This window comes from Atheta coriaria, unplaced genomic scaffold (assembly GCF_025399875.1).
Source record: "Atheta coriaria isolate IRGN ID8LTWV9N9 unplaced genomic scaffold, Caltech_Dcor_3.1 hic_scaffold_6_pilon, whole genome shotgun sequence".
Classification (NCBI taxonomy): Eukaryota; Metazoa; Arthropoda; class Insecta; order Coleoptera; family Staphylinidae; genus Dalotia; species Dalotia coriaria.
In genome coordinates this window covers 14,626,378-14,653,737 of record NW_027045448.1, presented here as the reverse complement: position 1 = coordinate 14,653,737, position 27,360 = coordinate 14,626,378, and the positions used below count along the sequence as shown (strand labels likewise).

At 35.9% G+C, this 27,360-nt stretch overlaps 3 protein-coding genes across 3 annotated transcripts in view; 2 read left to right on the top strand and 1 right to left on the bottom strand.

Moving 5' to 3' along the window:
- Nucleotides 1-202: 202 nt before the first annotated feature.
- Nucleotides 203-13,564, bottom strand: Alk (Anaplastic lymphoma kinase). The gene is made up of 15 exons (XM_065306162.1): nt 13,074-13,564; nt 11,960-12,486; nt 8,352-8,577; nt 6,580-6,866; nt 6,333-6,509; nt 6,017-6,150; nt 5,256-5,616; nt 5,036-5,195; nt 3,994-4,422; nt 3,385-3,932; nt 2,710-2,905; nt 1,738-2,647; nt 1,453-1,673; nt 869-989; nt 203-824 (listed from the first exon to the last, which is right to left on the bottom strand). The coding sequence occupies exons 2-15, from the start codon at nt 12,438-12,440 to the stop codon at nt 648-650; spliced, it is 4,428 nt and encodes a 1,475-aa protein (XP_065162234.1). The 5' UTR covers nt 12,441-12,486; nt 13,074-13,564; the 3' UTR covers nt 203-647.
- Nucleotides 13,565-14,445: 881 nt separating this feature from the next.
- LOC135794010 (glycerol kinase 3-like) lies at nt 14,446-18,237 on the top strand. The gene is made up of 10 exons (XM_065305138.1): nt 14,446-14,786; nt 14,844-15,102; nt 15,170-15,384; nt 15,445-15,657; nt 15,714-15,824; nt 15,895-16,151; nt 16,207-16,412; nt 16,474-16,611; nt 17,222-17,305; nt 17,883-18,237. Exons 1-10 carry the CDS (start codon nt 14,712-14,714, stop codon nt 17,987-17,989), a joined length of 1,665 nt encoding a protein of 554 aa, XP_065161210.1. The 5' UTR covers nt 14,446-14,711; the 3' UTR covers nt 17,990-18,237.
- A 4,908-nt stretch (nt 18,238-23,145) lies between these two features.
- The window catches only part of tei (irregular chiasm C-roughest protein teiresias), a 103,642-nt gene continuing 99,427 nt past the window's right edge, over nt 23,146-27,360 (top strand). Inside the window, exons 1-2 of the mRNA XM_065305813.1 lie at nt 23,146-23,345; nt 24,918-25,274. Coding sequence (XP_065161885.1) covers nt 25,193-25,274 — 82 coding nt within the window. The 5' untranslated portion in view covers nt 23,146-23,345; nt 24,918-25,192. The remainder of the gene's footprint in view (nt 23,346-24,917; nt 25,275-27,360) is intronic.

Here is a 27,360-nt window from a genome sequence, read left to right as displayed (position 1 = left end):
AATTTTAAGCTTAATTATAGATTAACTTACTCTTTAACGCTTGCTTTTGAGCCCTACACGTCTAGAATGTCATTTGTTTTCATCAGTATTAATCTTAGTGGACAGGAATCACTACACCTTAGTTAAATTTATACCTTAGCCAAAAGGTTATGTTTGTTTTTTGTGTGCTACGTCATATTTTTTTTTCAGATTATTTTCAACGTTTTGTCATTTTTTAGTTTGCTTTTGGCTTTGTTGTATTCAAGACTTGTAAAAAAGAAAATCATCCACGCGATAGTACCGTGTACATTTGGTTGCATATATTACATGTACGGAATACTATCGCGTGAAATGTTTGTAGCCATTTTGTAACCACGTAATGATTGAAATGTGTTTAGGTTAACTCTATTTCGTTAATTCTTAATTCTTCATTTGTTTCTAATATCCAGTGCCGTATCTATCCTATGCATTTCATGCATTTTTTAATTTTAGCACCGATTTCTGGACACACACTGTATTTTTCATGTCTTGCAATAGCAATATTTGTCTATCTACATTGAATTATCTGGGGTTTTCTTCTTGCACTCGTCTCACTCATCGTAGGTATCCATTTTTTGTTTAAAAATTTAATTATCTTACCTTAACCTCTCTTCTGTTCACACATGTTTTTAACAATGTATCTCTGATGAGTACTTGTTTTGATTGGCGTAGGATCCGTTGGGGATGACGCCATTACTCGTTATCTCCGCTGCTCCTTTGATGGAATATTTAGATGGATTGTTGGATGGCACTGTGCCATTCATGGTCGGCGTGACAGGCATCGCTTGTTTCACCAGTGCGCCTCTGCGTCTTAACCGCAGCGCGCTGCGTTTCGAGGATTCCTAAGTGCTGTTGTTTTGTGCTGTTGTGTTGTTCGTGTTGTTTGTGCTGGTTTTCTCATTCGGCGTTGATTTTTGGAGAATCGGTGATGATATGGGTGAGGGTTTTGTATCAGAGAGTAATTTTTCAGCCTGGTAATACAGAAAATGCATGAAATTATAGAAAAACAAAATGGACGACTGTGTATAGTCAAATTTTGAGTTATATACCGGTATTTCGGTATACCGGTATTTGTTTTTTGTCAAAATATCGTTAATATCGGTGAATATTGAATAAAAAAATAAAAAATACCGGTATATTTATAATACCGGTTTTTCGGTATAATTGGTAATACTGTATTTGGTATCGGTATTTTTTTTGACAGAAATTATCGGTAAATACCGATAAAACATCTTGATCGTAATAAGTACTACCGGTATATTTATAATACCGGTTTTTCGATATACCGGTAATACCGGTATTTAAAAAATTATTTCTCAAAATATCGACTAATAGTAAATATTGGAAATAAAATTGAAAAATATCGCATTTTCAAAAAAATACCGGTATACCGGTATTAATACCGGTATTTTACACCCATTAATCAATACTTACAGAACCAGCTCCTTCTGTTTCTTCCCCTGTAGAATTTGTATTCCCTCTTGACCTGGCAACAATGGTTGCGTAGATTTTGACTGTGGTAAAACAAAAGATGTCTCCCAACTGTCATCCTGACTCCCCGGCAGGAGTTTATCAATAGATGATGAAGACCCAATCATCCGACAGGTATTCCCCATCAATAAATGATTAGGAATCAAATAATCCGTCGATTGCATCTAAACACAAATTAAACAATTCAAGGTTATTTCAAGGTTATCTTCATTTTTTACAAAACCTAACCTGTAAACACCCGTGATCCCCATTGGGTCTCATCACAGTCGCGTCGCGTTCATGTGATGGCGGCCGATTGAAAATCGGCAACGGCGCATTCATAACCTGTGGATCCTGTGAGCAATAACCCATCCGCTCCATAATCAACGCAAATGTGGGTCTCTGCTCCGGGGTGGGATGCCAACACTGCGTCATTATCCCATAAATAGGTCCTGGACAATTCGCGGGTGGTTCCAACCTTCCACCGCTGGTAACCAACTGCATAACCTCTCTATTCGCACACCCTGTATACGGCATGTAACCCATCGACATGATCTCCCATAATAAAACCCCATAACTCCACACATCGGTCTTACTAGTGAAGATCCCATCAAGGAAAGCCTCTGGTGGCATCCATTTGATGGGCAACATTGCTTTACCACCTTTACGGTAGTAATCCGACCGGTAGATGTCTCTGGACATCCCGAAATCAGCAATCTTCACAACCCTGCCGGGACCTTTCGTGGTCAGGAGACAATTTCGGGCTGCGATGTCCCTGTGGATGAACCGATTGTCCTCTAAATATTTACAACCCTTGGCGACGTCCACGGCGATGAGGACAAGGTCCTTCATTGTTAATGGGCTGGTGCGTTCGGGTTTGGGACGTGATTCACGGAGGAAGTTCTTCAGGTCACCTCCAGCGAGGAGTTCAAGGACTATGAACCTTGGATGTTTATCAAAACATACTCCTATGAAGTGGACGATGTTGGGGTGGTTGAATTTGGACATTATAAGGGCCTCCATGAGGAAATCCATCTCTGCTTGGTTTGTGGACATCTCCGGGAGGGTTTTCACTGCAACTGGCATTTCCACGGTGTCATTAGCACGTTGTCGGTAGAATCCTTGGTAGACTTCACCGAAAGCACCTTGACCCAAAGCCCTGGAAATATTTTTGAGGTTTAATAGTTTTTGTAGAATTAGGTTAGAGGGGAGTTGAGTTACTTGACAAGTCTAAGTTGATGTCGAGGTATGTCTTTTAAGTCTTTTAAAGTGTAAACCACGCCTCCGAATTCATAATTTGGGTTGTATTCGGTCATCATGCTGTCAGAGGCTAGTCTTAGGCGGTTTAACTGGAAAGCTGGGCCGGACATCATCTTCCTGCGGAGGGCTTCGTCTAAACTTTGTCTGTATCGGCCATCTGGAAACAAAAAATGCAAATTTTAAGCAATTTTAACTGATTTTTTGTTTAATACCGGTATTTTTGTATATTTCGGTATACCGGTATTTATAAAATTACAAAATCGATAATTATTGAAAGTACCGGTATGTTAAACGAAAAATGTTATGTAAAAATAAAAATACCGGTATTGCGTCAATACCGGTATTTCGGTATACCGGTATTTTCTTAATAAAAAATCAGTAATTATCCGAAACATCAATATTTGAATATAAAAATAAATTTTAATAAAAAAATATTTCGGTATACCGGTATTTTTACTAAACATATTGTCCAATACCGGTATTCCAAAAAACCGGTATTTCTAAGTTCATACCGTAATGAACCAAATTTTCAATATACCAATAATACCGATACTGAAAACCAAAAAATACCGGTATACCGATATAAAAACCGGTATTTTCAAATTCTAACCTATATTCAACAAAAATTATACTTACACATGACAAAACATAAACATCCCAGCAACGCAATACTCAAAAAGATGATCATGGCGATAACATACAACCACATCGGATAATTCTCATCAATATCAACCGCCAGACATGTCTTCCCATTAGGAGCAACCTTCCACCCTTGAGGACAGACACAAGACACTTGCGCCCTTCGTGGATCCAGTGCCACACAACGATAATCACAATCGCAACCTGGTACACCCGGTATAATCATGATTTGCCCAGGTCCCGCGTGATATCCTGACATTGCCTCCGAAAACACCGCCAGAGGGCGTTGGGAATCTATGTAAGAGTAACCTCCTCCGCCATTGGTGGTGTTTCTACCACCATTACCACCTGCATAACCACCTCCACCTCCTCCTGCAGTGCATCCACCTCCACCACCGCCGAAACCACCATCACCACGCCCGTTCTTTGAGTTGTAACACGCTTTACCCCCTCTACCACCTCCAAGCAGACCTTGACCCACGCGGGATTCAAATTCAGGGAGGATGCCTTCAGGGCGTCTCCAACCACCTCCAGCACCTGCCGGACTGCATAATATTTTTGGTATTAAAATAAAATTTTTAATATTTTGAGGTTATGTTTACTAACCTGCTTCCTGACATATCTCCGACAGTTGGCTCCCTCTGTAGGTTAATAGCTTGTCCGTGTTGTATAGCTGCGTCTAGATATTTACCAAAACCAAGACCCCCACCACCTCCAGCTACGGCGATTGGTAGATTCGTAGTGCCTTTATGCATGAATAGATAAGTTCCGCCGCCACCTCCACCGCCGCCATTTTTAATATCCATGTTGAGTATTCTACGTATGCCATCGCCTGTGTCTGTGGTGTTGTCTGGTTGGCAGGAGGAGACGGTTTGTTCGCCTAGTTTTCGCACGCATGCGCTGGTGCCTTCTTGGCCGATGAGCATGAATAACTCTGCACCTTTGCGTAATTCAAGGACAAGACGTGTCATGGCACCTCGAGAGGAACCAACGTCGGAAGAACCTTTACCGCCACTTGCTCCAAAGAGGATGAATCTAAATTTATAGAAAAAAATTGGTTTTAATCGAGTTTTTAGTAGAAAAGTTAATTTTGAGTTCAATACCGGTATTTGTTTAGTCTAAATATTTGTAATACCGGTTATACCGGTATTTGTTAAATATTTATTTGGGATATCGATATACCGGTATATATTGGAAGTGATATTATTGGGGAAAAATACCGGTTTTTTAAGAAAAATACCGGTATACCGGTATTAATACCGGTATTTGTCATCCTCAGTTGCCAAAATTGAAAAATATTAGAATTTGAAAGAAAATATCCATATATCAATATTAATACCGGTATTTTTTAAATCAAAAACCGGTATTTTTCAAAATATTGGTAATACGTACTATTATTTAAAAAAATACCGGTATACCGGTATTAATACCGGTATTTGACAACTTCGGTTGCCGAAATTGAAAAATATTAGAATTTAAAAGAAAATATCGGTATACCAACATTAATACCGGTATTTTTTCAACCAAAAACCGGTATTTTTCAAAATATCGATAATAAATAATATTATTTAAAAAATACCGGTATACCGGTGTTAATACCGGTATTTTTCACTCCTATCCATAAATTTACCTATTTTTTTCAACTTACGTATAAACACCGCTTTCTGGCACTGTCCACTTCTGCATCCCAACAAATCCAACCTCCTTTAACACTTCAACTTGTACATTGGTGCCATTATAAGCATCAGTACAATTTTGTTGTTCTGGACCATTACTCCCAGTTGCATTACAAGTTTTTATCTCGTAATCTACAAATAAAACACAAAATATAACATTTCATAACCTAAAAGTTTACATTTATCACTTACAAGTTTCATTCTCGAATGCTTTGTGTGGTTTGGCCCACAAATGATGATCAATAACCGGATTGTAATAGTTGTAGTCAACTAATTCAGACGCCGGAATATTCAGCCCAAAACATTCCGGACTTAGGGAGATATCATCCAGTGCTATGTCCATAACATAACGAATTCCTTTACGAAAATCAAAGTGCAAGTAATACCGATGAGTTATATTCGGTAAAATCACCACTTGACGACTCCATGGGTCAATAAATGATTGATAACTCCAGAGGAGATCCATGGTGACGTTTTCCTTCGGGCGTAATTCAGTCAATTGTACCATTATGCCATTTTTATGGAAACTTGTTTGATGCAGATAGAAACGTATCTAAAAAGTAAAAAAGTGTTTTTGTTAAAAAATGTTTAATAACTTTTATGATTATTGTTGGATTTTTATTATTTAAACGACAAATTATAAACAATTAAATTATCTATCGGAAAATATGTGATATTAATATTTTAAATTTGGTTTAATAGTGGAAAACTGCTTTCAAAATAAAATTGAAATTTTTTGAGTGAGTTTATGTTTTTTCTTACAAATTGTTTAATAACTTTTGTAAAAACATTCCGATTTTTATTATTTTAAATCCCTGCTATAGATAATTAAATTATCTATTCGAAAATACTTAAAGTTTCATTGCAATTTCCATCAAAAGTCGAAAAAACCCAAAATAAAGTCAAAAACACATTTTTTGTCTGTTTAAACACGTGTTATTCTAACTACTCACCATACAAGAATTATAAAATGGCGACGAAACATTCCCATGTACTTTCGGAGGCGGATTAAACACGATACTCTTCAACATGGCGGTACTGGCAAATTTCACCTCCGAGAACTTGGGCACAACGTGCAAATATTTCCCTAAAACACACGTAAAACATAAAACGCATTTAATTAATGTTTAATCAATGAACACTGAACATGTAAAGTTCACTGGTATGCAACCAACATTACACAAACTTACACCAACCTGGCCATAAATCAGAAAACAAACAGCGCTGGAATTTAATATCTCTGTGTTTGTGGAGTGGAATGTAATTTACCTGTGCTATTGCGATAGGTGTGATCGAAGTCAGGCCCTATGATACTCTGTGCCGTCGCCGCCTGTTGCATAACATTGCCGCCGTCGTGTCGCTTCCACTGAAACGCCGTATTTTCAGCGTTATACCATCCGCACCAATCCACTTCAAAATTACATCGAGCACCATATGGGACTTTATCTACATGAAAATAAATAGAAAAAATACATAGGTTATGTTTGATGTTTTGAGGTTATGTTTGTATTCTAACCGCAATTTTGTGCTTCATCATCGCCATTGGGACAATCCTGTGTGATATCGCACAACTGACTGTAGTTGATGCATTTGTTGGGCGTGGCTCCACTGCAGCGGAATTTATCCGGCGTGCATAAAGTTTTTCCGGTCAGTCCGTCCTCTTCGTAACAGCCGACCAATCGTATTTCATCGAATGCAACAATGGCGCCTTTGGCATGCGCAACTGGACCGTCTGTTTCGACTTCCAGGGAGATTTGGAATTCTTGTGTGATTCTTCCAAGAGTTTTCTCATATTTAGCCCATCTATGAATAATTATATCAGTTAATATTATATTATGAATCAAGTGCGCTAAGTGGCACTTTAACCACGTTTTTCTCAATTTTTTACTTCCACTTTATTTCTACGTTTAGTTTTTGCATTTGAACTTTTTATTTTGAAACTTCAAACTTTGTTAGCACACTAACGACGCATGACATCCCTACTAATGTTATAAATGCGAAAGTCCTGATGTTTGTTACACTTTCACGCAAAAACTACTTAACCGATCATCATGAAAATTTGTACACATATTCTTAGTGGTCCCCGAATGGTTATAGGCTACTTTTTATTTAATAAAAAAATTATTTTTTAAATGAAATAAAGAAATAGTTTAGCCAATAATACCTCTGCATCTGGCTATTTGACTACTTTAACGCCATCTAGCATTCCAGCAATGAAGCTCAAACCTAAGTACTATAGTACCAACACACTGTATTATCACACTGTATTACCGACAGCAACGTCAACATCAAATCTGCAACAATGGCGCCTTTGGCATGCGCAACTGGACCGTCTGTTTCGACTTCCAGGGAGATTTGGAATTCTTGTGTGATTCTTCCAAGAGTTTTCTCATATTTAGCCCATCTATGAATATTTATATTGATTAATATTGTATTAAGTAACAAGTGTGCTAAGTGGCACTTTAACCACGTTTTTCTAATTTTTTTTACTTCCACTTTATTTCTACGTTTAGTTTTTGCATTTGAACTTTTTATTTTGAAACTTCAAACTTTATTAGCACACTGACGACGCATGACATCCCTACTAATATTATAAATGCGAAAGTCCTGATGTTTGTTACACTTTCACGCAAAAACTACTTAACCGATCATCATGAAAATTTGTACACATATTCTTAGTTGTCCCCGAATGGTTATAGGCTACTTTTTATTTAATAAAAAAATTATTTTTAAATGAAATAAAGAAATAGTTTAGCCAATAGCCACCTCTGCATCTAGCTATTTGGCTACTTTAACGCCATCTAGCATTCAGCAGTAAATCAAACCCTAAATTACTATGAGTACCATCACACTGTATTATCACTGTAGCCACCGACAGCAACGTCAACATCAAATCAATTGGCTACACTATGGAGACTGTACACTATACTTCCATAGACTATACTTTCAGTCATTTTAAACTTCCCGCCATTCTACTTCATTGTTACTTCTTCTGTGTCTACAGACGCGTAAGGAAGCAACTTTATTATTTTATATATTCGCGAGCGAAGCCGCGGATTAAACCTAGTTTTATATAATCTTGTACTGCACCGTAGGCAACTGCGCATGCGCAAGCTCCACCCCGTAAAAAAAGTACTTTAATCACGGTTTTGGCCTTTTTTGACTAAATTACCAATTTTTATGTCTCAAAACCGTGGAAAAAGTTATATTTTAAAAGTGGAAGTAAAAAAATACATTTTTTTTTCTATAAAAATGAATAAAATTGTATAATAATAATATTTTACGTACTTTGAATAGTCATTCCGATGTAACTGCTCAATCAAAACCTGTGTGCGTGTGACATTGTGCTGAACTATTCTTATCACGCTGTTGTTCATTCTCTCGGTGTAAATAACAAACTGTAGCTTGCAGTGTTCGGTAGTGGTGGGTTTGAACATGGGGCTGGTGATGGTCCAATTCCATTTCGACGTGGATGAATCTTCAGGTGGGTTTAAACGAATCATCAAGAAATTTCCTAGAAATAAATTTATTTATGAATTTAAATTTTATTGTAAAGGTTGAGTGACGTTGAGCACGTGAGAATGGCGAGAATATAAATAAGTAAATATTTATAGATGTAGGTTCATTCATAATTCGCTTGCCAATGTTAAGAGCGTGTTTCTGCGTGTATTTTAAGATTTTTTTTATTTTTAAAGAAATGAGGCTTAAAAATCTGTGTTTTGGTTAATAAATATTGTTGACTACAAATTTATTGACGTAAATTTTGAAATTTCAAGAATTTTTTTCTTTAATACCGGTATTTTTGAATGAAAAATCGGTATACCGGTAATACCGGTATTTATAAAATAATTAAATAATTAAATTAGGAATATTTTTGCCTTTTGCTAAATAAAAACATGCAAAAGATAAATGACACTGTACTAATTTTAAATTGGTAAATGAGTCAATCTTACATTGTTAATTGCCAGTGTCGAAGTATTTATTTGATATTTTCGGATTTGATGAATGTTTAGCGTAATAGAAAACATTATTTCTGAAACTACCCAAGTTGAACCTTTTTGTTGGTCTTTAAAGTTTAAAGTGACTGCTGTGTCGCAGATTTGGGAAGTTTTCACAATTACGACATTTGTTTTTAACTCATCTGTTTATCGATATTGAAATTGAGATATCGGTATACCGGTATATATCACAAACAATATCATATTGAAATATATCGGTATTTGAAAGTAAAAATACCGGTATATCGGTATTAATACCGGTATTTTACATTTTCTGGGAAAAATAAAATATACACGATCAATGTAATATATATTGAAATAGCCAACTGTCAGTATGTCAGTATATGCTATATACTAGCGCCATCTACTTAAAAACGACAGAATTAGTTCTGAAAAATTCCGCATTTTATGTTTTTTGTAGTTTTAAGACCACAAAACACAACAAAAAACAATTTTTAAAGTATTTTTACTCTTGTCATTAACTAATCAACCACCCCCGATATTTTCCTTCATGATTTTTGCATGATTTGATTCGTTTTTGTTTGTTTCATTGACATTTCCCAAACTTTCTCGGTCTGTTTCGCCCGATGTCAATTATCATTTCATGATTCCACCTTCCCCGAGCGCTTTTTTATCTGGTCCACGTGTCCCTTCAACATGCCAATTTCTGGAAGCCGACAAAACGCTGTCGGTCGCCGCTGCCGCCGCTGCGTCGCTTCCGTTCTTCCGCGTTGCGTGGCGCGAGAGATGCTGCAAGTTGCCAGGACGACCGGCCGGGGGCCGTCCGCGGCAGCGATTGATCACGTAACAGACGTGCGTCACGCGCGCCACCACCGCGCTCGCGATAAGGATGCCATAAAGCGACGACACGCACCCAACCCCACTCCCACCCCCCACCTTACGCCACCCCCACAACGCGAGCAATCAACCTACGACGTACTCAACGCTCACCAGCGTCACCAGTGTATTAACATTTGTTATTTCAACGCAATAAAAGCCTGCTATGAGTATGCGTAGAGTACTACGTAGTGTAACCTAAGATACCTATAAAAATTAATGTATATTTGGTTGCCTATAGTTTTATGTATTCTCTTTCATTGTTTTTTTACGTTTTTTCAATTTATTTTTTAATTTCCGAGTGTGTAAGGTCCGAAAATAGCTCGTAATACAAGGTATCGACGACTATTGAATATATCGAATGATATTTGCACAGTTGTGCGCTCGCACTGGCCGCACACATTAGCGAAAAATAAACAAACGCGCCGCAAAAAAAGAAATGAAGGAGCGACGACACGCACCCCACCCCACTCCCCCCCCCCCACCTTGCGCCACCCCCACAACGCGAGCAATCAACCTACGACGTACTCAACGCTCACCAGCGTCACCAGTGTATTAACATTTGTTATTACAACGCAATAAAAACCTGCTATGAGTATGCGTAGAGTACTACGTAGTGTAACCTAGGATACCTATAAAAATTAATGTACATTTGGTTGCCTATAGTTTTATGTATTCTCTCATTGTGCGTTTTTTTTTGTTAATTTTTGTTGTTTTAAAGCGTTTTTCTTAATAAAATTACGTTTTTTGACTTTTGAATGTTAAAAGCCATAGTATGACGCCATGTTTGAACAAAAATACTACTTGCCGCCCCCAATTACACCCCCAAAACACGTTTTTAAACAATTTTAATATTTTTTTGGCGTTTTAAGTAAAAAAACTATGAAATTTAATGAATTACGTGATGGATGTATTCTCTCATTGTGTTTTTTATGTTTTTCACTTTATTTTTTAATTTCCGAGTGTGTAAGGTCCGAAAATAGCTTGGAATACAAGGTATCGACGACTATTGAATATATCGAATGATATTTGCACAGTTGTGCGCTCGCACTGGCCGCACATTAGCGAAAATAAACAAACGCGCCGCAAAAGAAATGAAGGAAATAATGCGACCGGTGCGGCTTGTCCAGCCACCATATTAGCAGAGATGTAGAGAGGTTTAAGCGTGGAAACAGCGCAAACCAGATGAAATTGCTGAAAATTGCGGCGGATATTACTGCTGCACGCGGTGCAATAGCACATGAGGACTTAATCATGCTAATTTTACTCGTACTTTGTTGCTGGGTTAAAATTAACCTCAAAATTGTTTTTTTGTTAATAACTAAGTAAAAAGTATTACAAATAATTTGGAAATTCTTTTACTAAATTTTAAGTTATATTAAAATATATGATTCCTGAAAATTTCAATGTGATTGGTTGATTAGTTTAGGAGATATTTGAGTTTAAATTTTTTTTCTTTTAACTTAACCTAAAAAATGTAAAAAATAGTGTATTTCTTCAAATCCCAACAAAAATCACTATTGTACACGGTATAATAGCATATTAAGATATAAGAATGCTAATTTAACATCTATTTTAGTACAAAAGCTAAAAATAACCTCAAAATTAGTTTTTCTTTAATAAATCAAAAACTATAAACTATATCCTAAAAATTCTTTTACTAAACCTTGACTAATATTAAAATTTATAATCCTTGAAAATTTCAATAAGATTGTTTAATTAGTTCACAAGATATTTGCATTTAAAGTTTATTTTTCCAACTTAACCTAAAAAAACAAAAATGCATCCATTTTATTATTAGTCGTACTGCGTAAAATTATCCCCCGCGTGTTCAATTTGCGGCAAAGCATGCGGCAAACGCAAATGTAATTATCGCGAGCGTGGAAATTCGATTTCCCCGATTTCCCGACCGCCGCCGCCTGCCGCGGGATATATTCCCCGATGCAATTTTCTCAATCACGACGTTCACAAATTGAAAACGTACACCATTACCCCCCCTCTCCCCTCGCCCGCCTCAAAACCCCAAAAACGCAAATCTAACCAAACTTCCCAACTACTTACCTTTATCATAATGCCTCGAATCATATTTCGGTCCAGCCGAATTATTCACCACATTCTTCCATCCATTCGTGATGAAGAATCCATTTTTGACATCCTGTTTCCATGCCCACGCACACGCCATCTCCGCATCGTCGAAATCACACGCGGTGCCATCTTGTGTGCGTGACCCACGACTCACTTTCGAGATGGCGTACATTTTTTCTTTGCCATCCATGCGTTTACCGGCATCGTCAGCGCTTTGTTTAATGGCTACATCGCCGAAGAATGTCGTGTTAGGTTCCATGCGTGGATGCGCCGCCATTATATCGCGTAGCGCTGCTTTTTTCTCGTCGTTGAGACGTTTGCGCAGCGCGCTGAAGTCTGTCTTGTCTGGTTTGCTTGATGCGCGTTTTGTGCGCCATTTTGATAGCGTTGGATCATCAGCGAACGCTAGGGATGCGTAGCAAACGCAGCACGCGAGTAAAATGCAGAGTACACGCATTATTTGCTGTTAGTTGTTGATATTTGACAGTTTAAGTGATGACATTCTGAAAATATAAAAATAGAAAAGATTTTAGGTTAGAATTTTGTATAATTTGTTAATTTTTGTTGTTTTAAAGCGTTTTTCTTAATAAAATTACGTTTTTTGACTTTGAAATGTTAAAAGCCATAGAATGACGCCATGTTTGTATAACATTACCATTTGCCGCCCCAAATTACACCCCCATAAGACAATTTAAAGTAATTTTAATGATTTTTTTGAGTTTTATGTTAAAAAACTAAGAAATTTAATAAATTACGTGATGAGTATGTAACACAAAATGATTCTAGGTTATATTTTAACATAACCTAATGTCTTCTGTCAATTTTGACAGTTTTAAAACAAGTTTTTTACTAAAAATACATTTTTGAGATGTTTTTTGACATTTGACATATGCGCATGTTACCTTTGGCCATCCCAGGTACACCCAGCATCCTGAATGCCAAAGGCCATGGGTTGCCGCCATGCTTGAACAAAAATACCGCATGCCGCCCCCAATCCACCCCCGAAAAACGCAATTTTAACAAATTTAATGATTTTCTTCGCGTTTAATCTCAAAACAACTAAAAATTTAACTAATTACGTGATGCTTACGTGATAACTTGATGTCCGTGTCCTTATCACTCGATAATATCCACAGAAAATAAATAATTATCAATTCACTGTAGAATTAGTAATGATTTTCACTTGTTTTCTTTAAAATTTTTAAGATTTTGAGCGTTTTTCTTCCAAAACTGTGGTTTTAATAGCGTTTTTTCACGTTTGTGTCCCGCCGTGGCCGAGATGGAACAGATGCACGCACGCTGCGCTCAAACGCCGCACTCGCACTCGCCAACCGCCGCCGATTTCGACGTCGGCGTCGACGTCGCGCCGATGTATAAATATCTCGGCGTCATCTCGGAGAGGAGCGCCGTCGTCGTCACCGTGAGCGTCGTGAGCCTGGACCGCGGGTGGCTGCGAAGCGGTTGCTTTACTCCCGGGGGCGGGCGGACGCTCAAGACAAGGAAGGCGAGATGGGAAAACGCGCGATATCGATTTCTGGCCTCGCCGCCGCTGCCACCGCCGAGAAACGATGATGTGCTGCTGCTGCGTCGCTCTCCCGCTCTGCCAGATGTGGCCTGCACCCACACACGATTGCCGCCAACCGCCTCCGATTGTGATAGCGCCGGTGTGAGCTGGCGCCATCTGACGGGATGCTGGGGATGTGATAAGTGTAATTTAATTTACGTCGATCTGTTGTTTTGGTCGGCTTTGCGTCTCAGACACACTGGTAAAACGTGCTAATAATGTAAGATTATACTTGATTACTCATATCCTGTTTCAATACAAGGAATTTAACGAATTCAATGTGCGTCTTTATTTTTGTTTTGTTTTTTTGTATTTGTAGTTGTAAAAAACTGAGCGGAAATAGCATTCTTTATAGAAAACTATTCAGTTTTGTATAGTATTTTAATTTACATCTTTGGTTTCATGTACTTTGATTGTTTAAAGTAGTTTTAAACAATAAAAACAAAATTTATTCTGTGAATTTGAATTTCTGGTGGCAAAAATTGGAACTAAACTTGTCAATATACAAATTCCTACAATTTTTTTAATTTAAAACTTAAAATAATTGATATAATGATAAATTACCTACGAATTTACGTAGTATATGTTTAATCTCTAGTATTTTACTTCAAGAAAATGTGTGTTTAGTTAAGATCTTTGAAGAATTTCACTTACTTTGAGCGCTTGTCAAATATAATGTACAGCGTGTCTGAACAATTCTCAACATTTTTATATTTAAATACTTATTTAAAGAACTAATACTTAAAATTATAACAAACGAAAGCAAATATTTACTTTTATTAGGTAAAATCTTTATGTTTCACTAATGAAACTTAACAATTTTGCTAGTTTTCTACTTAAATTTAATAAAATAAAATCAAACTGTATGCAATTCGCTAATATTTTGGTTTCGTATAACCATAACCTCTGTTTGTCAACGTATATTCAGTCATCACCACGATTTACACGAATCTCATCATTAAAAACCAAATTTATGCATTTTTCTCTCCGACCCCGATAATTCCGAGCGTGGAAATCCCTATCTAAACAAACAATATGATACACCCGCGATAGCAGAGCAATAAACGCCAATAACACGCCTAAATATGCATTTTTAACTCTAAAAGTTGATAAACTTTCCTACATAATATCAAACACAGCACAACAATTAACAATTCCATAGCAATGGCAGCACAGAAACATTCTTTTGGTCCTTTGATTGGATCTATTGACGAAGGAACTTCAAGCACACGCTTTTTAGTAAGTTATTTTATTAATAAAAATTAAATTAAAAACTAAAATCAATATATTTTAAAGGTATTTGCTGCGAAAACAGCAGAAGTATTGACATTTCATCAGCTATCTTTGAATCACATTACTCCACATGAAGGATGGGTGGAAATGGACCCCATGGAGATATTACATGCAGTTATTGAGACTATGAATGTCACCTGTGACAATTTGAAGAAACTTAATATCAGTCTTGAAGATATTGCAGCAATTGGGATCACCAATCAGAGGGAAACCACTGTATTATGGGATTCACAAACAGGGAAACCATTATATAATGCATTAGGTAAAATTAGGTTTTAACAATATACACAGTATAATTAATTATTATTTATAAATATGATTATTTAAAGTATGGTTGGATATGAGAACTGCCAGCACAGTTGACAAGATCTTAAACAATGGACGTCGTAACAAAAACTTCCTCAAAAGTGTCTGCGGCCTTCCCGTGAGCACATATTTCAGCGCGTTGAAGATTCGCTGGATGATGGACAATGTACAAGCTGTTAAAGATGCCATAAAAGAAAAGAGATGTTTATTTGGAACGATAGATACTTGGTTAATTTGGGTAGGGATTAAACACGAAAAAATACAAATTAAAAACATATAACATTTTTTACTTGTCTAGAACTTAACTGGAGGCATTAATGGTGGATATCACGTGACGGATGTGACTAATGCATCAAGAACAATGTTGATGAACATTAACACTCTGAAATGGGATCCACAGCTGTGTAAAATTTTCGATATTCCAATGCAAATACTGCCTGTTATTCGCAGCTCATCAGAAATTTACGGTTACTTAAGCGAGACGGTTATTAAAGGCATTCCTATATCTGGTGTATGTTTAATTGTATTTATTTATTGTAAAAATGTTAATTTTGTGTGTTTTTTTAGTGTTTGGGTGATCAACAAGCTGCCCTTGTTGGCCAAATGTGTTTTCAAGTCAGTCAGGCAAAGTGTACTTACGGAACTGGATGTTTTCTGCTTTATAATACTGGAAATGCTGTTAGTTTCATATTTTTATCTCAAATTTTAACTTTTTATTGATTTTTAACATATTTTTCTTTGTGTGTAGATTATTCAATCAAATCACGGTCTTCTCACAACAGTGGCCTATCAATTTGGCGCTAACAAACGCCCTGTATACGCCCTTGAAGGATCCATAGCTATTGCAGGCGTAGCAATGCGTTGGCTGCGCGATAATCTAGAAATAATCAAAAACATCGCTGATTCCGCTCAAATCGCACGCGATGCTGACTTGGTTGGTGAAGTTGTGTTCGTTCCTGCATTTTCTGGTTTATATGCGCCTTACTGGCGTAAAGATGCACGCAGGTTTGTTTAATTTCACATAAACATAACAATAAATACTAATAATCATATCTTACAGTGTAATTTGTGGGCTTACCGATGAAACAAAACCTGCTCACTTTATAAAAGCAGCAATAGAAGCAGTAGTCTTTCAAGTACGCGATATTTTGGAAGCCATGTCGTTGGACTGCGGTTATCCACTTACAAAACTCCTCGTAGATGGTGGAATGACTGCAAATGATCTCCTGATGCAGATTCAGGCTGATTATTGTGGTATTCCAGTTGGTAAATATAGAAAACATAATTTTTACGTTAAAATATACTAAAATAATGTTTTATTTATTAGTGAGGCCATACATGGCTGAAACCACTGCCTTGGGAGCTGCGATTGCTGCTGGTGGTGCATTGGGTGTTGAAGTATGGGATCTGGACAATGTACAATCAGTTCCAAGTGATACTTTTTCACCAACAATCACACAAGATCGTAAGTACATTGTTTTGAAGTGTTTTATATTGTTTTACCATGTTTCTTTGGAAAGAATTAGAAAATCAGTTACTATTATTGCTGCTAGTTAATTTATTTTAAATGTTGTGCTCGTACTATTCGGAAAAAAGCGTTTAAAAGGGAATATTATCCGAAAATTTGCAAAAAATGATGGATTTTGTTAGCATTCGCGTTATAGTTATATTATTCGACACTAGATGGCGCAACGATGCACTTTTGCCCATTAAATTCATCTTTATAGTGTGTGGGAGTTATGTGCTTGTTTCATTGCGTTTCTTGTTATGTGGAGAGGGATTCGCGTACGTGTGGCCTTCAACTTTAATATAACTCTATGGATCGTGTAGAGATGTCACCAGGATGCACTTTTCACATTAAACACCACGCGGTTTTCGGCCATGAACAAGTTTATTCGTGTCTGTAAATTTATCTCAACAAAATCCACGTTTTTACGACCTATAAAAAACATAAACAACAACGCAGCATAAATAAAAATAAATCTCAATATTACCATGAATATGAATATTTCACATCTAAAATCAATAAAAAATTAAAAATAAATAAAAATTATTAATAATTTAATTAATTACAGAACGTGACATAAAATACGACCGTTGGAAGTTAGCAATCGCTCGTTGCCTTGAATGGGTCGAAGAAAACGAAGAAGATGGCCTAGGTAAGCCCTCAACCACATCCCCAACACTTAAAAACTTTAAATTCAACACGGCTTTTCGAAATTTGTTCCGTACACTCTTAATTTCTTCTGTTTTTTATTATTTCCTCCTCTTGAAATCCTTTCCAATACTTTCACAAGCACTTGCTTAAATTACAACAATAGATACAAACACAGGTTACACACGTTGGTGTATGAGGTGGCACGATACTTAATGTTGATTACTTAGGAAGCCTCAACAAAAAGCTTGAGGAGGTTTCCAGGTGCCAGTGCCTGCCGAGACACACCGCCCCCCATCTAACCGTCTCATAAATTGCATCGTAGCGCATACTAGCAAGAAACAACAATCAAAGATCACAAAAACACCGACTACTGATTAATATCCATAGCTCATGCTTAATTTAGCTTCGGATTTTAGTTTACGCATGTTTTTCTTATTAATTAGTTTTCATGCTTTCGATTTTATACATGCTTACATGTATTACATCTATTTGATTGTATATCAAATAGATTTAATGCATAAATTGTGTTTCTGAGTGATTTTTGTGTGAAATATTAATCTCTGGCTGAGTTTTTCTAGATAATTGTGAAGAAAGCCGCCATATTGCACTGCCAGCATCGTTGTTCGTCCTTGGATCAATGGCCCTCGTCCTTATTGCAAGCTATGTGCTTAAACGAAGTACTTAACCTTATTTTAGCTCAAAACTCAAGTTTTCTCAAAAACTAACCTCACTTTATGCTGTTATACTGGGAAAGCAGTTGATTTGTTATTTATATTCATTCGTTGCATTTTTATTTCGGTTATTGTCACTTTTACAAGTGATTTTTATGAATTTATTTTGGTATTCAAGGATCAATGGTTCAAAAGGTTGTGGTATTCTGTGATTATTTTCGTTGTATTGCTTTCATGCGCTATAAAATGATGTAAAATGTAAGGATATTATGTGTGTGTGGATCATTTTTCATCTTTTCCACGTGGAAAAATCTTTATTTGACTTCTTCTCGTCACACATATCCTTATCGGCCTGGGAAAATTCTGTTTGTGACGAACGACACTCGAAGATTGATTGATTGTGCACGGCACTCATTTAGGGATTTAGTCGTGCGTCACTTGTCGCGAGAAATGGCGGCTAGAGGAAAGTATCAGGAAGCTGCCTGCGGGGCCACGTGGGGGGTTATGGTGGTGTTCTTATAGTTGAAGGTGTGCGGCTCCAAGTCGGTCATATTCGAAGAGGGATGATGGATGGCGCGGGTGTGCATGCAAAATTAACTGCCAATAAAGAATGGACGACGCGTCGCGTGTATAATGCGGCCGGGCGACAAGGAGGCTTGAAAGTGGAAAGTGGAAATTGCCGGGGGCGGTGATACATCAATGAAACATGAAACATAAGGGTTGATGGCGGCGTGACACTTAGGAAGAGAAAGGAGAAAATCTTCGGATAATGGAGTTTTTTAAAAGGGGAATTTTAAAGAAATTATTTTATCACGGTATAGTGAGGTCGTGTTACATCAAGGAACGAAACATAACCAAATATTAGTATTTTACGCAGATAGGCAACTGTTTATTCATTTGTAACTTGGTTATAAACCCAATTTATTTTGTAAAAATGCCGGTAAATATTTGCTGAAGTCTAAATATGAATTCCGCGTCGCTCAGTTGTATTCACTTGTGTTATGTTTAAATGGGGATTTTATAGCAACGCAACGTGCACCCAACAAATTCACTAGCTGAAAAAATCGCAAGCTTGCTATAGAAATTTGCATTGCAATTTGTAGGGATGTTGGAATCATAATTACAACAATATTTCAAATGTTACCATCGATGTCATAAGTTCTAAAAAAAATATTCTAGCTCATAATTGCTTGAATTGAAAAATATTTTCGTCGTTACACAGAGGAGCCGTAACGCTATGTACTGTAAGAACAGCACTGTGAAATATTTTTTTGGCTTTCTCGGACAGAATTGAGAGAAATTGAAAATTGTAAAGAAGATTCTAGTGGCAGACAGACAAAAAGTAATGCGAGCGGCGTGCACGGTCTGCTGAAGAAGTCATCCGACGGCGGCGGTGGCGGCTGGAAATCACTTTTTCCCGAAACACGAAGGGATGTTCGACGCTGGCCGATGTCACCCTCGTTAGCGCACTACTTTAGCCTTTAGCCGCTTTCAGTAAAAACTCGTCGCTTATCGTCTGCTGCTTCTTTTGCTCTCGTTTTATTCGATGACCATAAGAGGAAACAAAAAACTAAACAGTACCTTCAGTTAAACAGTTAATTATTACGTATTTCAAGAAAAAAATGCGTGAATTTTGAGTTCAAATCGATATTTTGGTATTTTTTGAATGAAAATATCGATATACCGGTAATATCGGTATTTAGAAACAAATTATATAAATTAATTTGGAATATTTTCAATTTTGTAAGTATGCTAAATAAAAACATGCAATGATAATTGATTAATTGCAGATTAATTCTTAAATTGGTAAATGAGTTAATCTTACAATGTTAATTGTCAGTGTCGAAGTATTTTTTTGATATTTTCGGATTTGATGAATGTTTAGCATAATAGAAAACATTATTTCTGAAACTATCCAAGTTGAACCATTTTGTTGCTCTTTAAAGTTTAAAGTGACTGCTGTGTTGCAGATTTGGGAAGTTTTCCCAATTACGACATTTGTTTTTAACTCATCTGTTTATCGATATTGCAATTGAGATATCGGTATACCGGTATATATCCCAAACAATATCATAATGAAAAATATTTGTATTTGAAACTAAAAATACCAGTAAACCGGTATTTCACACCCCTAATCCATGGCTGACTGTAGTTTACCCAAATCCACACGACTTAAACACATAATCATCCCGCACGCAGTGCGTTTGTCACCATGAGGGCTGTTTAATGTAATGTCTCCGCAGCTTTTCCGCCATCCGCACACAAAATGAACCAGTAATAGAATGCGGTAGCAATAACACGACTGCTCAAATGGTGTCAGGGATGGTGTCGCCGATAACGTCCCCGAAAGCGATGACTAATATCGGATTACGTCTGTCGCATTGGTCACAAACAAAGAACAATCGAAGCCTAACGAAAGCTCAACGCGGGTGACATTTCGACGACAAGATATTAATCATAATAATTGAATAACAAACGAAAATAATTATCCAGCCAGACTTGACTTTATCTTCATCTACTACAAACTTTTGGGTTATTTTAGTTCAACTTTGAAAAGGCACAAATTACCCAGACGAAAAAATATGGACGCCTACGGTTCATGTACTCCAGGGAGTATGAAAATGTCTCATCATCAATTTTGACTCCGGAGGAGTTTTTAGCAACTCAAGGGAATTAACAGTACTAGAAATGACAAACCATTCGGGGACCACTAAGAATATGTGTACAAATTTTCATGATGATCGGTTAAGTAGTTTTTGCGTGAAAGTGTAACAAACATCAGGACTTTCGCATTTATAATATTAGTAAGGATTCATTCATTAAATAATTTAATAAAGACGGGTATACTGATATTTTCATTCAAAAAACTCCGATTTGGAGCTCAAAATTTGTTTTTTCTTTGAAATATGTAATAATTAACTGTTTAAATGTAGGTACTGTTTAGTTTTTTGTTTCCTCTTATGGTCATCGAATAAAACCAGAGCAAAAGAAGCAGCAGACGATAAGCGACGAGTTTTTACTGATTAGGTTTGAGCTTCATTGCTGGAACTAGATGGCGTTAAAAGTAGTCAAATAGCCAGATGCGAGAGGTATTGTGGCTAAACTATTTCTTTATTTTAATTAAAAAATAATTTTTTTTATTAAATAAAAAATAACCTATAACCATTCAGGGACCACTAAGAATATATTGTATAAATTTTTTCATGATGATCGGTTAAGTAGTTTTTGCGTGAAAGTGTAACAAACATCAGGAATTTCGCATTTATAATATTAGTAGGGATAAAGCTATATATTAATTTCCTTGTTATAGCGAATAGATACTCTGTGTAACGATGAAAAATATTTTTATTTCTAGCAATTATAAGCTAGAATATTTTTTTAAAGACATGACATCGATGGTAACATTTGAAATATTGTTGTAATTATGTTCCCAACATCCCTACAAATTGCAATGCAAATTTCTATAACTTAATCCCGATTTTTCAGCTAATTTGTTGGGGTGCACGTTGCGTTACTAGAAAATCATTTAAACATAACACAAGTGAATACAACTGAACGATGCGGAATTTATATTTAGACTTCAGCAAATATTTACCGGCATTTTTACGAGAATAATTCAGTTTATAACCAGCTAAGAAAAGATTAAACAGATGCCAGACCGCGTAAAATCCCAAAATTTGATTATTTTTGGCTTTTCTACGTAACGTCACGTTGTTTATAACTACACAGTATTTCAAACCTTATATTTCTTAAATACTCTGAAATATTACATAATATACGAGTACCTCAAGACAAAGGACAAAACCATCTTACGTAATTTTTCAATTTACTAAATTCCACTCGATAGTGATTTCCTCTTTCCGCGGACAAAAGCATAAAGGGGTGTACCGGTGGGGCGCAACCGCATGAAAGTGGATTATAAATGCCACTCCAACACGCAAACAGCACTCATTCTCCTCGCCACGCCGCGGAAGCAACAATTATTTCAATTACTTAACGTTTTATATTTTCTATTTACATTTAAGGATTACCCTAAGAAAATGAGCAAATAATAAGTCAATTTTAAATCAATTTAATTAATTTTTTACCTATATAACACATAAAACATTGAAATTTATAACCTCTTAGTCTTTAAACCGGAAGTTAATGGCGAATTCTCAAAATATTTCAATAAAGCCAAGAAAAATCTAAACAATAGTTTTAAACATTATTATATTAAGCTTTATAGTATTTTTAATGACTGAAACACTCTTAAACCGGAAGTTAATGGCCGCCATCTTAAAAAAATGACTAAGAACCAACCTAGAAATAAATTAATGCATTGTTTTCCAATATAAGAACATAAAACCCTTCTTGCAATTTCCCTAACCAACCGGAACCGATTGTCAGCCATTTTAGTAGCTCTTCGCTCGTTGCGCCCCGAGAACTCACCCTCAACGCGCCAAACGTCGCTATTGTATATTTAAAGCGTGGGCATGTGCGCGCTGAATAAATCGAACGCGAATGCTCGAAACGCGCCGAAATTTCGGGGGTGAAAGGTCCCGAACAGTTCCGAGTCTTCCAGGCGTTCCCCTATTGTCATTATCATGCAAAGTACGCACTTTTCTACGCATGGGAGAATTATTACAGCGTTGGAAGCAGAAGACACTTTTGAAGAGATAATTTTTGTAGGAAAAAAGTAGAATGTTTGATGAATCATAACTCGCTTAATTTAAGTTGTAGGGAGTTAAATAATGTATCATTAGAAGATAAATTTAATAGAGAATAAACATACCAAAAATGAACTTTGTACCATTATTAGTTTATTTGTAAATTAATAAAAACCAAAACATTGCTATTAATTTTTTAAGAAACTTTAATTCATTATATCTCAAAAACTATCAAAGATAAATCAATAATTTTTGAAACACACATAGATCTAGTCTTAAATTATAAAACACACAACATAAAATTTCAAAAAATTTTATCCCACCTCCAATAATCACCAAAAACATAAATTTCACTATAAATTATAGCAATGCCTGTGCGCAGCATCAAACTAAGGGATGAATTCAACATTGGTACAGTTCGGAACGCGCCGCGAGTCCGTCCGGTCGCAATCGCAAGCGCACCCCCTCCGCGAATCGCTATCAGTCGAGACGACGGCGGTGGCGGCGGCGGCTGAGAGGCACCGAGTCTCGGAGTCAGTCGAGGCGCAGCAGCCATCGCGTACGGTCGCTTCAATCCGCGCTATCACTGGTATACATCGGGAGCGTGTTGTTATTCGTGATATTCTCAAACAAAACAGCGTAAACAAGTGCGTAGAACGTAATAAAATGTGAAAACTGGATACTGGATTTTATTCGCTGCCAATCTACCTGATTTTATTAGGTAATATTTTTATTTTTCTGAAATATCTCCCAAACTATTGATGCAATTATCATGAAATTTTAAATGGTGATAAAGTATTAACCAAAGAATGCTTTACTGAAAAAATATTTCAAAAATATGCAATGGTTTTTGAATTATTTTGAAATAAATAAATAATTTCACATTTATTTACATTTTCATGTTATATTTTCGTTTTTCTTAAATATCTCCTAAACTATGAATGCATTTATTATAAAATTTTGTAAGATGATAATGTATTAACCAGAAAATATATTAGTGAAGAAATACTTATAATATTTGCAATAGTTTTTGAGTTATTTGCAAATAAATAAATAATTTCACATTTATTTACATTTTCATGTAAATTTTTGGTTTTTCTTAAATATCTCCTAAACTATTAATACAATTATTATGAAATTTTGTATGATGGCAAACTATTAACTAATGAACATTTTAGTGAAGCAATAATTTAAATTGATTGATTAGTTTTTGAGTTATACATAAATAACTAAATAATTTTCCATTTATTTACATTTCCTTGCATAAACTTGATTAAGTAATAATATTTTTCATATACTTTTGTGTTCTGTTACTATTTTACGAAAATAATGCAATGTAGTGCAGCGTGTGTGGCAGTTTCTTTGTTCTTGATGCTGCGAGACTGCTGCGCTGCTTGCTTCCGGACTTCCGCGTTGGGGGTTGCGATTTTCTCATCGTGATCGTGAAAGAAACTTGTCTGGAAAGTTTCACTACGGCTGCGTCCAGACGGTGAATTGAAAATTTTTCGACGCTCGTAAAAAAGCCAAGTTTAGAGCTGGAAAAAACATAAAAGAAAATCTTACGCCAAGTTTAAACTTTAAAAGCTTTGATATGAAAGTAACGAGTCGATCAATTTCAACGAAATCGCGTGCAGTTTTATTTAAAGTCAATCTTTATTTAGTGCATAACTCTTATTATCTATTTATTCTTACAATTACATTTACATTCAAACAATAAATTTAAATACTTTGGTTTTTTAAGTTGGTATAGATTAATGTAGGCAACCATGTATACACATAACACATTTATTAACCTTTTAATAATTTATTTGTTTTTAAAGCGATTAAATTCAAAGAAATCACGAAATGTTTTATTTAAAAACAATATTTTATTAGTGCTTTACTTAGAAATAAGTTATTTATTATTAAAATTAATTAAATTTTTATTAAAACAAATAAAATTTATTTTTTTAGGTTGGTAGTAATTAAAGATTAACGTAGGCAACCCTTTATACACATAACCAACGCGTCTTTTAACTGTTGAAACTTCTGCGTTTGGTAAGCGTTAATTTTTAAGTTTTTAACATGTTTTAAAACTATTAAAACTATTGTAAGTAAAATCTTGCATTTCGTGTGTCTTGTTTACGTTATTCTGCATTCCATTGTACGATAACATCGATAAGACGATAAAATCCGCGCGTCTTTCACCTTGATACAACCTCTAAACAAGTTTCTCGCGGCGTCGGTTGATAATAGACATGCGCAATCAGAAATAACGCTGATTTTGTGCATTAATTTCATTTCTATTTTGCAGTGTGTTGTGCACCGTCGGTTTGCATCCGACTCGTCGTCGCCATGCCGCATTATTCGGTTTGATTAAAACTCAAGCAAAGTGAACACAGACTCCAAAGAGATACAGAGACACAGAGACACAATCAGTGAGCAGTGCGCGCGCGGAGCTTGCTGATTAAATAAAGATTAATAAAACGCCGCGTCGGAAGCAGCGGCGGCGGCGGCGAGTGCGCGTCGATACGACCATTCGATCCCAGCGAGCCGCGCACCAGCAATGATCACATCATCGTCGGCGACATGAAACGAACGCCGTCTCTCCACTACTTACTATGGATACACATGCTGCTCGCGTCTTTTATGTTCATCGTTACCGGTCTAGGTGAGTGCCATGCTTTTTACAATCACTTAAATTCAATTGGGATGTGTTTCAAGCGAGCGCTGAGAGAGGAAGTTGATGTTATGTGGGAAACATTGATTTTCGGATGGATCATAATGTAATCCATCAATGTTGAAAGAATCTTTTGTTTTTATTGAAAAACATAAAAGTTAAGATGAATTTTCTTAACTTTTTTCATGAAATTTTTTACTTTTCATAAATAACACAAAAACTATAATAACTACAAAATATTTTATTTCATAATAATAATCTACATAAAATTATCTTTCTAAAGACATATAACACAATATTCTACGATTTATTTTAATCGAGTTATAACACTGCAAACGTAAAGTTTAATAATTAAAATGTTAGTTATGGTATGCAACCAGATATACACGCGTTGCAAGTTGATGTTATGTGGGAAACATTGATTTTTGGATGGATCATAATGTAATCCATCAATTCTGAAAGAATCTTTTGTTTTTATTGGAAAACATCAAAGTTATGATGAATTTTTCTCATTTTTCTCTGATTTTTTTTACATTTTCTCAAATAACCCAAAAACTATAATAATTACAAAATATTTTATTTCATAATAATAATCTACATAAAATTATCTTTCTAAAGACATATAACACAATATTCTACGATTAATTTTAATCGAGTTATAACACTGCAAACGTAAAGTTTAATAATTAAAATGCTAGTTATGGTATGCAACCAGATATACACGCGTTGCATAGTGTATGCATTGAATGGTAATTGCGTGTGTCGATATCTCGGCGCTGCGGACGATAAAATAAAAATTAACGCACGCATCGGCGATTATTATGAAATACAAAGCGGCGCGTGATAAATCGTTTCGCATTTGCGCATCGGACGCGCTCGCCGCGCTGACCGGTCGCTCGTTTGCCGGGTATGGAAACTGGATACGCGCACAAGCGGCTAACATAACTGCAAGCGGAAACTGGCGAACGGTGCAGAGATTTATGCGTTTTCATATCCCTCGAAAATACCACGGCTGCGACACGCGGTGCTACAACTCCCACGTGGTGTGGGGGAGGTGATGCACACATTGCGCGCTAAGGGGGTGTGAAATACCGGTATTAACATCGGTATACCGGTATTTTTAAAGTTTTAAATTTTTTTTGATGATTTTAAGAAATACATAAACAAAATTCTTTAAAATAATTTTTTTTAAATTTTTTTAAATTTTGTAATGTGAAATACCGGTATTGATACCGGTATACCGGTATTTTTAAAACAAAAAATTAGTTTGTAATGATTTTTTAAGAGAAATATTAACAAAATTCTTAAAAATAAATTTTTTTTAATTTTTAAATTTAGGAAAGTAAAATACCGGTATTAATATCAGTATACCGGTATTTTAAAACTTTTAAAAAATTTTCTATGTTTTTTTAAGAAATTCATTAACAAAATTCTATAATATAACTTTTTTAAATTTTTTATATTTTGTAATGTGAAATACCGGTATTAAAACCGGTATACCGGTAATTTTTCTTTCAAATACCGGTATTTTTCAATTCAATAAATCTTAAATTTATAAATACCGGTATAATCAATATATCGATCATTCCCGAAATACCGGTTAACCGAAAAACCGATATTCCACTCAAATTCTCTTCTAATTTAATTTTTTTTGGGTAAAAAATTTAAGATGTAAACGGAAACGGCGATTCCTGCGTCGTAAGACGACCCGCAAAAGGATGCTTTGTAGGTGGCGGCGAGGGGGGCGCCGAAATCATTAATTTTAATTTATTGCGGCTCATAAATCCGCTCCGGGGCGCTGTTTGCGCACGTCTCGCGCACGCGAAAAATTTCTTCCCGCATCTCTCACGTTGAATCCACTTTTCGCTGAATTCAGGATGCGGAATGCTTTCTGAATCCTTTTTTTCTTCTCCACGCTTGGCGGGTCTTTTTATTTTGCAACGTTTTACCTACGTAGTGCTCCAGATATTTCTACTTTATAATAATTAAATTGAAATTGGAACGATTTGTTTTCACAGTGCTGCCATCTAACGGCACAATTTTCCATAAAATAATTTTTTCTTATTATACTACTTTA

What these genes read in the sequence shown, in the direction of transcription:
- Alk (XM_065306162.1), bottom strand. Translation starts at nt 12,440, where the DNA reads ATGCGTGTACTCTGCATTTTACTCGCGTGCTGCGTTTGCTACGCATCC. An exon ending in GGGATCACGGGTGTTTACAG is followed by an intron (nt 1,674 to 1,737) that starts GTTAGGTTTTGT and finishes ATTTGTGTTTAG; the next exon opens with ATGCAATCGACGGATTATTT. An exon ending in CACAACAGCACAAAACAACA is followed by an intron (nt 825 to 868) that starts GCACTTAGGAAT and finishes CGGTTAAGACGC; the next exon opens with AGAGGCGCACTGGTGAAACA.
- LOC135794010 (XM_065305138.1), top strand. Translation starts at nt 14,712, where the DNA reads ATGGCAGCACAGAAACATTCTTTTGGTCCTTTGATTGGATCTATTGAC. An exon ending in ACCATTATATAATGCATTAG is followed by an intron (nt 15,103 to 15,169) that starts GTAAAATTAGGT and finishes GATTATTTAAAG; the next exon opens with TATGGTTGGATATGAGAACT. An exon ending in TGGCGTAAAGATGCACGCAG is followed by an intron (nt 16,152 to 16,206) that starts GTTTGTTTAATT and finishes CATATCTTACAG; the next exon opens with TGTAATTTGTGGGCTTACCG.